General features: G+C 37.7%; 1 protein-coding gene across 1 annotated transcript; it reads left to right on the forward strand.

The window, feature by feature from the left end:
- The first annotated feature begins 1,487 nt into the window (after positions 1-1,487).
- LOC149259302 (uncharacterized) lies at positions 1,488-6,015 on the forward strand. The gene is given in 5 exon segments (XM_089453817.1): positions 1,488-1,548; positions 2,469-2,480; positions 3,123-4,410; positions 4,412-5,544; positions 5,669-6,015. Coding segments are annotated over 5 exon segments (2,841 nt in total).
- Positions 6,016-13,916: the final 7,901 nt, after the last annotated feature.

Below are 13,916 nucleotides of genomic sequence, written 5' to 3' on the forward strand. Positions count from 1 at the left end.
AAAATACTCTTGAGGTTTGGTATGAACAATGTGAAGCCTGTTTCAGTCCCTTTAGCTTCCCATTTTAAGCTTTCTTCTAGTTTATGTCCTAATACAAATGAAGAAAAAGAATATATGTCTCGAATTCCATATGCCAATGTAGTAGGTTGTTTGATGTATGCGATGGTTTGTACTCGACCAGATATTTCACATGCAGTTGGGGTTGTCAGCAAGTATATGGCAAATCTAGGAAAAGAACACTGGTCAGCAATGAAATGGGTGCTTCGGTATTTGAAAGGCACAAGTGATTATTGTATCACTTATAACAGGAGTAGTGAATTTGTTTGCGGATATGTTGATTCCGATTTTGCAGGTGATTTGGATAAGAGAAGGTCAACATCAGGGTATGTCTTTACTCTTGCAGGTGGAGCTATTAGCTGGATGTCAAAGCTATAGAACATTGTTGCTTTATCCACTACTGAAGCAGAATACATAGCTGCTTCACATGCTTGCAAAGAAGCGATTTGGTTGAAAGGTTTGTTTGGTGAGTTTGGTAGGTTACAGGACAACATCAAGTTATTTTGTGATAGTCAAAGTGCAATTCATTTGGCTAAGAATCTGGCCTATCATAGTAAATCAAAGCATATACCTATCAAGTACCATTTTGTAAGACAGGTTATCACTGAAAGGGGAGTCTCTCTTGAAAAAGTGCATACAAAGGAAAACTGTGCAGACATGTTCACGAAACCAATTTTGTTAGAGAAGCTACGTTGGTGTCTGGCTTCTCTTGGCTTGCAAAAAAGATAAAATAATAAAGGAACAAGGTATCAGGCTAATTGTTGTCAAGGTGGAGATTGTTGAGATTTTCTGTTAATTAAATTTGGAAAAAATCTCATGAATGTGACAACAATAGGATTTGTTGCTAAATTAGCTCCATTTATTCCTGAGGAGGAGTTATTGCATCCTATATTTGTTGTGAGAGAATTTATGATTCGGTTTTCTACTCCCAGCTATAAAAATGTAAGCCTGTAGAGGATATGTGTGCTGAGAGGGTGTGAGGAATTGTGTTGTTGTAATCTCCTGTTGAGTAATAAGATTTTTGATGCCCCTGTTTGGTGGATGTAGCCCAGATTGGTTGGGTGAACCACGTTAAAATCTCTGTGTTTTTATGTTTGTTTATGTTGTGTATGCTTATTTAGTTTCTGCTGTGATTTTTTGCTCCTACAGTAGAAATGTGTAATACATTTTAAAGAAAAAAAGACAGTAAGTGAAATGATTAGCCTTCACACTTTGGACTATGATGGTGAGGTTGTTTTCATTCTCCTGTAGTGCATTGGTTGGCAAGAAGTTGTTATTGTCTTTCTTGTAGAACCAGTAGGCTTAGCTCTACGAACAAACTAAGCTCTTGTAGAAAACATATCCTAGAAAAAGCCTTATAACACATAGATGCTATAGCTGAAAACACTGTAGCACACAAATCCTATAGTCTAACAGAGAAGAATGGTGCCATGGAGAATTTTTTTCATGTAAATGGTGAGTTGAATGTCTACCTTTCTAATTTGATAGGCAGTGGGTTGACACACTATGGTTGATGATTACTATGTCAGGAAGGCAACAATCCATTGATCACTAGACGTGACCACCACCATTATTTTGGATGTGATCACTCATGCATGTGGAGAATTTGTTGACGTCCACATGCTTATGGGACCATTACCTTTTAACATATGTGATGTCTTTTTACAGAGATCATGTTGTTACCACCTTGTCTAAACATTTTGATGTCCCAATCTTGCATTACACACCATGTAAGTTATATGCAAACACAATAAGAGTGAATAACTTAAATATTTCATACTTGGTAGCATGCAAGGATTAGATAAAGGTGCCATGGAGCTCAAACAATTGCAGTGACAAAGGCTATTGTTGTGTATCTTTGAATGTAGAGGATCTTGTCGAAGAATAGGGGATACCATAGAAACTTTGCTTTTTTATTCTGCTTCTTTGGCATTTGTGGTAAACACTATGATGAGGTTGTCTTTGAAATTTTAGAGCTAGATCATAAAAAATCAATTGAACTATAGCTTTTTTTGAATTCTGTGCCTTCCTATAGAATTACAAGATTCCCTAAAACATTCTAGTAAAAGCTTGTATGATGGGAAAAAGAGTTTGTAAATAAGATTAGAAAGATAGAACCCATGAGATATAGACCAATTGGTTTGCATAAGGCTTAGGTTCAACCCTCATGAGAGATTGAGGATAGAAGCCGTTTTGGAAGAATTAAACTTCTAAAGAGACATCCAAGCTCGACCAAACCAGGCTTTTAAACAATTAAATATGCATAAGCTGGACCAAACCAGGCTTTTAAACAATTAAATATGCATACTAAATCAGAGATCAAGAAACATCAGATTTCTAATCTTGAGTGGGTTCCTTCATCATTTGCGTTTGGGAATGTATGTAAGTCATCCCTTGTGTCTGACCCATAGCTCTAGCCGAGGGTTTCGGGAAAAGATTTAGGTCGCCCTTGCACAAATAAAATAAGTCTCAGAGTAATGACTTGTTTCGTCTCTCTGATAAATCATTGTGATAGCCCACGTTATCTTTGGTGCAATTGTATTCTGGAATCACCACCTGTTCCGGCCAAAACTAGTTAGCTTTTCCCTGATTGAAATTACGAAAGCAATTTCGAATTTTCGAGTTCGCACCAGTGTATTGGGATTTCCGAAGGTTTCGGGCAAAAATTTCATGTCGGATGATCACATATCAATCATATTTTGTTTTTTGCCTCGCTGATAGCCCACGTTGTTTTTGCTGCAATAGTAAATAAAATAGAGTCGCCCGAAGTTTTCGTACCTGTTCCCTCAGAAACTTTCTTTTCCCTGATTAAAAGTATGAACGCAATTTTGAGTTTGCAGACATTGTTAGTGTGCGATTTTTTCGTAATCTCTCTGGGTGGTCTTGTGTTATGGCGAAAGCTGTCGACAGTTAACATTAAATAAGGATTTCCTGGGTGGTTTCGGATCAATACTGCATTTTAGGAAATAATCTCATGTTCTCTTCTCCCCTCATGGCCATTATCAAAAATCCTCTTCCCTTTATTCTTGCATTCCTGCTATGTCTGTTACTGTTTAATGCCCAAGTCGATGAAATTCGAATTCTGCTCAACATGAAGTCAGGTCTCCTAGACCCAAACAATATATTCCACAGCTGGGAGAGCTCTGCAGCTTCTCCGTGCAAATGGAATGGAATCACTTGTAACAATGACGGTTCAGTCACAGATATCAACCTGGAAAATAATGGACTGAGTGGCCCTGTGGCGTCTTCTGCCATTTGTGGGATGAAGGCCTTGAGGAGTATTAAGTTGGGTTACAATTCTCTCCACGGAAACATTCCCGATGGACAGTGGATTAATTGCAGTCAGTTGGAAACATTGAGCCTTACATCCAATTTATTGACGGGAACTTTGCCTGATTTTTCCGCACTCCGCTACCTGAAAAGTCTAGACCTGTCAAGTAACAATTTTTCGGGTAAGTTTCCTGTTTCTGTCACACATTTGACTCTATTGCATTTCTTGAGCTTGGAAAATAATCCTCTGGATCCGAGCTTAATACCAACAGAGATATTTAGCTTAAAACGCCTTCGTTCATTGTTCTTGTCGAACTGTACACTTATAGGACCCATTTCACCTTACGTTGGAAATCTTACGGAGCTGGAATACCTAGAGCTCTCTATCAATTCTTTAACAGGAACTATACCAAAAGAAATCACAAGGCTTACAAAGTTGTATCGATTGGAACTCTATGATAATCATCTTACAGGAGAGATTCCTTCAGGGTTTCGAAACCTCACTTCCTTGAGGGATTTTGATGCCTCTGCGAACTCGCTCAAAGGGACACTCTCCGAGCTTGTAAACTTGAAAAACTTGGTATATCTTCATCTCTATGAAAACCACTTTTCAGGGCAAATACCCAAAGAGTTTGGCGACTTCCAGTACCTGTCAGAGCTCTCTCTGTACAGGAATAATCTCACTGGTCCGTTACCACAAAACCTTGGTAGTTTTTCTGATGTCACTTTGATAGATGTATCAGAGAATGGCCTCGCAGGAATGTTGCCCCCTGATATATGTAAAAGTGGTAAATTGGTTTGCTTTCTTGTTGCACAAAATTTCTTTACAGGTGAGATTCCCGAATCATATGGGGATTGTTCAACGTTGAATCGTTTCCGAGTAAACAATAACAATCTGACTGGCACGGTACCATCTGGTGTCTGGGGATTACCCCATGCCACCATAATTGATTTGAGTTTCAATAGTTTTGAGGGGGAAATAGGCCAAGGAATCAGCAAGGCAAAAATTCTATCTGAACTCTGCATCCAAAACAATCGGTTCTCAGGAAGCTTGCCTCCAGAAATTGGGCAGGCATTACTCTTGGTTGTCTGGTGATTTGCCTGCTGAAATTGGAAACTTGAGCATGCTGAACAGCCTGCTTTTGCAGCATAACATGCTCTCTGGCCCTATGCCTCAGACATTAGGGTTTTGCGGGGCTCTCACTGAGATAAACCTTGCTGAAAATAGACTGAATGATCCTATTCCTGCATCATTGGGATCCATACAAGTCCTTAATTTTCTGAACCTCTCCAACAATCAGTTGAGCGGTCAGATTTCAAACAGCCTTTCTTCCTTGAACCTGAACATGTTTGATTTTTCCAACAATCAGTTGACAGGGCCTGTGCCGACGCAGCTGATTGACCTGGCAAGAAACCATAGCTTTTCTGGAAACAGTGGGCTATGTGGAAATAAAGTCAGTTCAGGTCTCCTAAAGACGTGCTCTTCTGCTTCCAGAAGAAGATTCCATATAAGAATTGTCATTGTGTGTACCATCGCTGCAGCTACACTGCTAATTCTTGTTATAGGCTTCCTTTTGTACAGAAGCCTTAATAGAGATACTATGGAAGCCCTATGTTTGGATATCAAATCCTTTCACAGCCTGAAGTTCACTGGCGATGACATTCTCCGTTGTTTGAAGGAAGAGAACATGATTGGCAGTGGGGGTTCTGGAAAGGTATACAGAGGAGAGCTAGGCGATGGACAAGTTATTGCAGTAAAGCAGCTGTCGACCAACAACAATGCCACCAACCTGAACCACAGTAAAGAGGCATTCAGATATCGGGAATTCAAGATGGAGGTTGAAATCTTAGGCTCTATCAGACACAAAAACATAGTGAAACTCTACTGCTGCATTTCTAGCACAAATTCACATCTCCTTGTATATGAATACATGAAGAATGGGAGTTTGTGGGACAGATTGCATCAGCCAATAGGTCCAACACTGGATTGGCAAACACGCTATAAAATAGCCCTTGGAATAGCTCATGGATTGGCTTATTTGCACAATGACTGTGTTCCTGCTATTGTCCACAGAGATGTCAAATCCAGAAATATATTGTTGGATGAAGATTGCGAGGCAAGCTTGGCTGATTTCGGTGTTGCAAAAATCCTTCAATCCTGTGGAAAGGGAGACTCTACAGCTATTATTGCTGGCACCCATGGCTACATTGCTCCAGGTAATCAATCATTCATACATTTTAGAAAGGATTAAGCAGAGATTTGTTTTTGAGTAGCTCAAAACAAATGCCTTGCTAATATTTTTTAAGACTTGAGCGAACTGATAATGTCTGTGGGTTGCAGAGTATGCCTACACCTACAAGGTGAGCGAAAAGAGCGATGTATACAGCTTCGGGGTGGTGCTGTTGGAGCTTGTGACTGGTAGACAACCTATAGAGCCAGAATTTGGGGAGAGCGAGAACATTGTTGGTTGGATTCATCGTAATATTGCTACTAGAAAATGCACACTTAAGGTGCTGGATAGCAGGATACCTGAAATTTATAAGCAGAGCATGATTAAGATGTTCAAAATAGCGGTGCTCTGCACCGACCATCTTCCTGACTTGAGGCCTTCAATGCAAGTAGTAGTGGATTTGTTGTTGGCACCTGATCCATGCCCTCGTTCCTTGTATTTAAGTAGATTGCTGTAATGTTTTACATCCATCATGTAATTTTATTTGTGAAAACCAGCTGATCAAGATTGCTGAACAAAGGAGGCTGTTTGTACCTGTGGGGAAGGAAGTAGGAGGCTGAAATCGATATGGGAAGTATTGTTTCAGAAATGACCAGTTCAAGCATTCAATTGTATCCTAGCAAAGTTGTCCGTCACATGATAATGCAAAAGCAGTACAGAAAATCAACATTTAGAAGTTAAAATACAATTGCTGGAAATGTATGAGACATTTGACGTGACCTTTTTCAAGAGAGGAGAGGCATTTGAGGTGATTGCCTTAACAAAGTTTACCCTAATTAAAGTTCTTTTGTTGTTATTTTTTCTTGCGTCCTCTTTCTCACTTTTCTCTTAGCACTGCTACAGTCTAGCAATACCGCGGAGTTTCATTTTGGAGTGTAAAATTAGACTTGTTAATTTAGATGGCCATGCCCCACGTCGAACTTTTCATTTTAAGAATCCATAGCGGTGGTCTAATGTGTGTTCTTAACATACTTCTCTGCCCTTAATATACTTTTTTTTTTCTTTTTCTTTTTTTTCACTTTATTTGAAAAAATCGCGCTGGGAACAGCGCTTAGATGTACATATTCTTGTCCAAGGTTGGACCACAAGACTTCTGGGACCAAACTTCCCCACCTAATAATGGTATCACATCCTTGGGACTTTACTTCTCTGTGGGGATGTTGTTCAGTTGTAGCAGTTGTTACACTTTAGGGTGTGTTTTTTATATGCTTGCTTGGATTTGGTTTGTGTATGTCCTTGTTTGTTTGTATCAATGTTACCAGACTCAGAATCGACAATAAATCAGTGGGGCAAAAGAGTGAAGAGTTTTAATCAGATTGGGAAAAAATCAGGGAAAAACTGGTGAATTCAATAAATAAAGATATACACATATATTGAATTAAAAACCCAAACATTTTTCATTGATATTCAATAAAGCCATGTCCAAACAATGCATAATATCAATAGATGTCCTAAATATCATGAATGAATAAGTATCTCATATATGCTATGAGTCCAAACATGATCCAAAGTACTAAGTCTCGACTCCTAACCAGTGACTACATAGAACTAGAAGCACATGCTTCTAAAATTTTACAAAATATTGCATACTAATCAATAAAAAAACAATAACTAACACTCTAAGAGTGAGAACCAGAAGTGATTCCTCCTGCTCCTTCGCTTGCTTGACTCTCAAAATTCTCCAAGTTATCTAAGCTTAAAAGAGGAGCCTCCTCTGTTTGGATCCAATCTACTACAATTGTAGTTTGCATATCTATCTCTTCAAGGTTGATTGGTGAATGATCCAAACCTGTGATTATCATGAATGATGAGACATGGAAACGTGAATCAAATTTTGAACTTTAAAGTGCAAATCAAATTACGAAACCTTCAAATTCAAATGCAATTATGCATGACTATGCCAATCCTTTTGTTTCTCAAGGCTTAGTGTCTCAACTCTCATCTAGTATTTGGTTGTTGCAAAGTTGTAGATTGTAATGGAAAAATACAAGGTCATTTGAGTGTTTTAGTTTCAATCGGTTGCACTTCTTAGAATGTATTTTCTCAAACATGCTCTAGTGGCGCTCGCAACCTGAAGCACTGCATGATTGGTTCAAGATTTGAATGATGAATCTCTTCAAATTTGGCATATCGCTACAAAAGTTTTGCCACCAAAGGCCTAGCAGGTGGCAAGGGTTCATGAGTAGTAAGTATTAAGTATAGATCAAAGATGATAAATGGTAAATACTAAAAAGATGACAAAATTTAATAAAACATTTAACATACAAAGTAAAGTTTAAACAAATTCAATGAATTGATGAAGCCTTCAAGCCTGAAAGGGTACTTGGCAACATCTTAGTCATTTCTCGTATAACACTAGTATAGGAAAATAATTTTGTTGGCGCCCTATAATCCTGTAGGTGGGAAAAGACACGACTTTGAACTTTTTGATCAAGGAAGAACCTTTCAATGGATGTCATAAGTCCTCTGCCAACCTCCCCATCGTCATTAAATTTTCTATTATCATAAAAATACTATGGAATTAAGAAGTACCCAACAACATGTAAGGGGGAATGCAATTGCCTATCCCAACGTGCATAAAAAATGTACCAAAATGGCATATGTTTGGCTTCCTCATCCCCATATCTTCTTTTGATGGTGTCCTTTGTGAGATCCATCGTCTCATAAATGTAACCCATAGTGGGTTTTTCACTATCAACCTTCCATGAAAGTTCAAGCTTTCAAATTCAATGAAATATGAAACTTTGAAAATGAAATTTAAAAAAATTAAAAAATTAAAATACTTGAAGTGCGTGAGAACTCTGACAAGGGACTCTGTCACAACAATAATATCTTTAGCATCATTCCAGAAACTGGCATTAAACCCAAGTGCAACAATTTCAATGCCTTCAAGGACCTTGGAATGTTTAGATGCCATCCACTTAGGTCCAAAGAACATCCTCTTCAGATTTATCTTTTGCTCAACCATAGATTCCAAGCATATGAAATTTGTTGCAAATTTGGTTACTGCAGGTCAAACAATTTCTTTACCTTTCATGTATTTTTTCATGGTGTTTAGGACAATAGTGTGATTGTATAGGTATTTGGTTATGTATTTTTCCTTCTCCACAACCTCATGTATCCAAGGAAGTTTACCAATGTCCTCAAGTATTAAATCTATATGGGCAACACAAGAGGTCCAAAAAATAGTGGGGTGCCTAATCTCAAAAACTCGTCTAGGCTTAAAAGAGGAGCCTCCTCCGATTGAATCCTATCTGGTGCATTTGTAATTTGTAGATCTATCTCTTCAAGATTGATTGATGAATGATCCAAACTTGTCATTATCATGAATAATCAGACATGGAAATGTGAATTAAAGTTTGAACATTAAAGTGCAAATCAAATTACGAAACCTTCAAATTCAAATGCAATTACGCATGACTATGCAAAGTCTTTTGTTTCTCAAGGCTTAGTGTCTGAACTCTCACTTATTTGTTTGTTGCAAAGTCATAGGCTGTAATGGACAAATATAAGGCCATTTAAGCGCTTTTGTGTCAATCAATTGTGCTTCCTAGAATGCATTTTCTCAAACATGCTCAAGATGTGCTCACAACCTGAAGCAATACATGATTGGTTTACGATTTGAATGACGAATCACTTCAAATCTAGGATATTGCTACAATATTTTTTCCACCAAAGACCTAGCAAGTGGTAAGGGTTCGTGAGTAGTAAGTACTAAGTACAATTCAAAGATGATAAATAGTAAATACTAAAATTACAAAAAAAATTAATAAAACATTTAACATACAAAATAAAGTTTAATCAAATTTAATGAATTGATGAATTCTTCAAGCCTCAAAGGGTACTTGGCAACATCTTAGTCCTTTCTCGTATAGCATTGGTATAATAAAATAATTTGGTTTGCATCTTATAATCCTATAGATGGGAAAAGACACGGCTTTGAACTTCTTGATCAGGGAAGCACCTTTCAATGTATGTCATAAGTCCGCTGCCAACCTCCCCGTCCTCATTAAATTTTCTCTTAGCATAAAAATATTGTGGGTTTAAGAAGTACCTAGTAGCATGTAAGGGGGAATGCAATTTACTATCCCAACGTGCATCAATAATTTCCCAAAGAGGCATATACTTGGCCTCCTCATCCCCATATCTTCTTTTGATGGCCTCCTTCACGAGATCCATCACCTCATAAATGTAACCCATAGCAGGTTTGTCACCATCAACCATTTTGAAAGTTCAAGCTTTCAAATTCAATGTAATATGAAACTTTGAAAATGAAATGAAGCTTGAAATGAAGTTTTAAAAATGAAAAGTTTAAAAGAAATGAAGTACCTGATAACTCTAACAAGGGACTCCGTCACAACAATAATCTCTTCGGCATCTTTCCAGAAGCCATCATTAAACACAAGTGCAATAATTTTAATACCTTCAAGGGCCTTGGAATGTTTAGATGCCATCCACTTAGGTCCCCAGAACATCCTCTTCATATTTATCTTTTGCTCAACCATAGATTGGAAAGATATGAAATTTGTTGCAAATATGGCCACTGCATGTCGAATAATTTCTTTACCTTTAGTGTATTTTCTCATGGTGTTAAGGACAATAGTGTGATTATACAGGTATTTGGTTATGGATTATGCCTTCTCCACAACCTCATGTATCCAAGGCAGTTTACCAATGTCCTCAAGTATTAAATCCATGCAATGGGAAACACAAGAGGTCCAAAAACTAATGGAGTTCCTAATCTTAAAATGTCTACCAACAACCCTGTTATACAAAATTTTCATGATTGCAGACAAAGGTGAATTCCCTAGATCTAGTAGCCTGATCTAGAACAACAAAAGACAAAAACACTCAAGTTTCCCTTAGAGAAATTAAAGAATGGGAAAGAAGTGTACCTGGAATCTGAAGCAAACCTTCCTTTCCTCCTTACTTGTAAGCTCCAACTCTAGCTCCAAGTTCTATAATTAGAGCCTACACACACAAATAAAACAAGCAAAGGAACTAAAATCCATGTAGCATAATGTAAAATCTCTATTCAATGAATCAACATGACATTGAAATACACGAGTGCAAATATAACACAACAAATATAGGAAAACAAGATGCTCTTTGTATTCACAAATATAGGAGAGGGTTTACAACCATAAATAGAAGTTGACTTTGTAGATGTCTCTCAAAGTTTACTTGTCCTTCCTTTTCATAATGCACACCTCAAAATCAACCCTAATGCATGAATGTGATGACTCCTTTAGGCTCCAAACAACGACATGAGGACACTATCAATCTCCAAAATCCAACCCAGACCTTATAGGCAGCAATAAATTTATATGAGTGTGGCAGTTTAGGAATTCTTATCCAATTACCAATCTAGGCTTGAAATCCAGTTAAGAAGGGAGGATGAGCTCAAGGGATAAGAGATAAGGTCTCCAAGATAGGATTCAAGCTCTCTATCCATGGTAAAAGGTTAAAACTACCTTAGAAGCTTTTGATAGAGGAAGCTTTAGATATATTTCTTATTTTTCCCAAATTTCTAGAATCACCACACCTATAAAAGGGAGCAACAAGTGCTGAACAACACTCTCTATCAGGTATGAAACATGCACTTAACAAAAGTGGCTAAACATGCAAGGTGTGCTGGGGCTTAAAACATTTTTTTTGAGCTAATTATCCTAGAAACTTAGAGTTTTTGGAGAAGTGATGCTTAGGGCTTTATGAAGGGGTTATGACAAAATGTTCCAGGATGTTGATTGATCCAGTTTGCAGTGTTATTGAACAAATGTGACAAAATGGATTGTAATAGATTCCCCCCTAAAGAACAAAGTCAGAAGCAATGCCTGAGGACTGAAGTGTTTTACCTTGTGACAAGCCTGGATCAAGAACAATTGGTCGAGATCATTTGTTACAATACATTTTCATCATGATACCACTGCTGAGGGAGACATACCCATACTTAGCATATAAGCCATATCACATGTACAATGATAAAAAAAGTCGTCCACTAATGACAAAGTGTGGACCCATGCTTGGATGATGGCCTAAATGATCACATCCATCAAACTTTATGATTTTGTATGAATCTTGAAACGTAGCATGGGTGGATGAAACTATAATCTTCGAGGTCTTCTATCTCGTTCACTCAATTGCTTGATGTACGAGTCTAACCATGTGAACAAATGAGATGAATTCGAACATGGTAGACCCCATCTAATGATTGACCAATGTTGTAAGTCGTTAACAGACGCAAGAGAAATCACCAATGATGTTAATGGTCCTCAAGGTACTATAATACAATCTGTGTGGCATGAATGGATGAGCTGAAGTCGAACACCACACAAAATATTTTGTTTGAAGGCCAATGATGAAGACTTGTCACCAAAAGCGAGGAAACTTTCCATTGATGTATGCAAGCTCCAAGGTACCAAAGGGAGTTTACAAGTCAACTTCCTAGATAATGAGTTGATGTTGCTAGGAAGCGACTTCTCGCAGGAGGGCCTTGATGTATTCCCCATAAACTACACAAAAAGAGTACCAAGATTTGAGATGGAATAATGATGTAAAATTGGTTCAAGAACAACAAACATGAATGAAGGCTTAAGAGTACTGTAGTAGATAGTAATTGAATGACTTCTCTTGAACATATTGGCGACACTTAATGGAGTTGGCAGCATTGAACCAAAAACAAATGCGAAGGCTTTTATATGGTATAACGAGCCAAAAAGGGAAGCACATTTCCTAACTCAATAGCCACAGAGATGAAGTGGAAGAGTGTCATGTTTAAGAGCGACTTCTTGTCATCAAAAGGTCAAGTACCTTGTTTTTTGAATTTCCCCAACAATTTATGGGAAATACCTCTTTATTTTTGACAATCTTGAGGATGATAACATATGCTTGATCTATAAGTTCATCCTTAAGATGAATCCCTCTGAGCATATTTAACGAACCCCGAAAAAGAATGGTTTTGGTCCCATCATGTTTGACGAGTCAAATGTTGTTTGATGCTTTTACGAGTCCAGCGAAGGTATAACTCGGCTACTTTTTCATGTTAAGAGAGTTTGAAAAGAAAAATCCAAAGGTTATTTTTTGTAAAATTGTCTCTTGAATACGAAAAGGCAGAAAACAATACTCAGGAGAACCTCTTAGCCATGTTCGACTAAGGTATTCATTTTTCGTAAATAGTCTATCATAATCCGGAAAAGGGTTAAACTTATACTGGGCAGATGACTTTTCATTTACTTTCATGATTTCAAAAAGACAAGTGCTCGACAAACATTTCATGTTTAGGGAGTCTGAAAAGCGTTGAAAGAGGACTTTAGGGGGTTCCTTTTTTGTGAGTTTACAAAGCTCGTAAAAGCGATAAAGGTATGCTCCCTTGTCAAAATGACATGTTTTCCATTAAAAAATGTCATCAAATCTTTCAAACTACTTTAATCCTACTCAGAACACCATAAAATATTAAAAATACATGATACATGGTAAAATTAGGTAAAATTTAGGTCAAAATAGTAAAATAATAATAAAAATGACCATAAATAGGCAAAAAGTAATTTTATTTTTACCATTTTCATTTTACCTCTTTGAGAGTGAGCTTTGAGTTTTTTTTACCCCCAAAATTCAAGAGTTTATTGTGGCCAATCTGGTGGACCATTTCAAGTGTCATCTGTTCAAGTTAGGAGATATTACCTTTCTATTTCCTTTCATGGTTTCCATTTTTTATTTCATGCAATTTTTGGGAGTTTTAAGTGCCTTTAAGATTTAATTTTGTGCCCTAGCTCCAGTGTACCCTCTCTATGTCAAAGGGTGTGATGGTCCAAAGAAATTAGCACTAACAAGAGCACTTCAATGCACCTCCCAAGGAAGGGAAGGAGTGCTGCAACACACTGTCTCCTTAAGCCAAGGTGTGCTAAGCGCATTTCAAAAAGGGGTTTTGTGATTTCACTCAATTTCTCACATTTTTTTGCGTGGGATTGTTCTAAAAGTTTTTTTCATGGTATTGCAAGTATCTACCAAGTCAAAAATGGCTTTGATTTATTGAGAAAGAGAACACGAGCCCCATATAGACATAGAGAATGCTCTAATCGATATGGAAAAACAACTTTATGGGGGTTCTTTCTTGCAGGTGCTAGAACAATAAAGCAGGCTAGAACAGACAGACAAGCCAGAGCAGTCAAGCAGACCAAAGATAACCATGAGTACCCCCTCAGTTGTGTAGACTCCTCTAAATGAGGAGAAGAGCCTAAAAAGAAGTAGGGAGGAGGCCACCACCTCAGCAAGGGCCACTTCATAGACTTATGCAGATACAAGCCAAGCAAAAAGACAGAGAATGAATCCTGTCTCTGAACAGGAATACACAAAGGAAAC

Source organism: Pinus tabuliformis, chromosome 6 (assembly GCF_031772625.1).
Source record: "Pinus tabuliformis cultivar Carrire ecotype Pingquan chromosome 6, CPIR1, whole genome shotgun sequence".
Taxonomy (NCBI): domain Eukaryota; kingdom Viridiplantae; phylum Streptophyta; class Pinopsida; order Pinales; family Pinaceae; genus Pinus; species Pinus tabuliformis.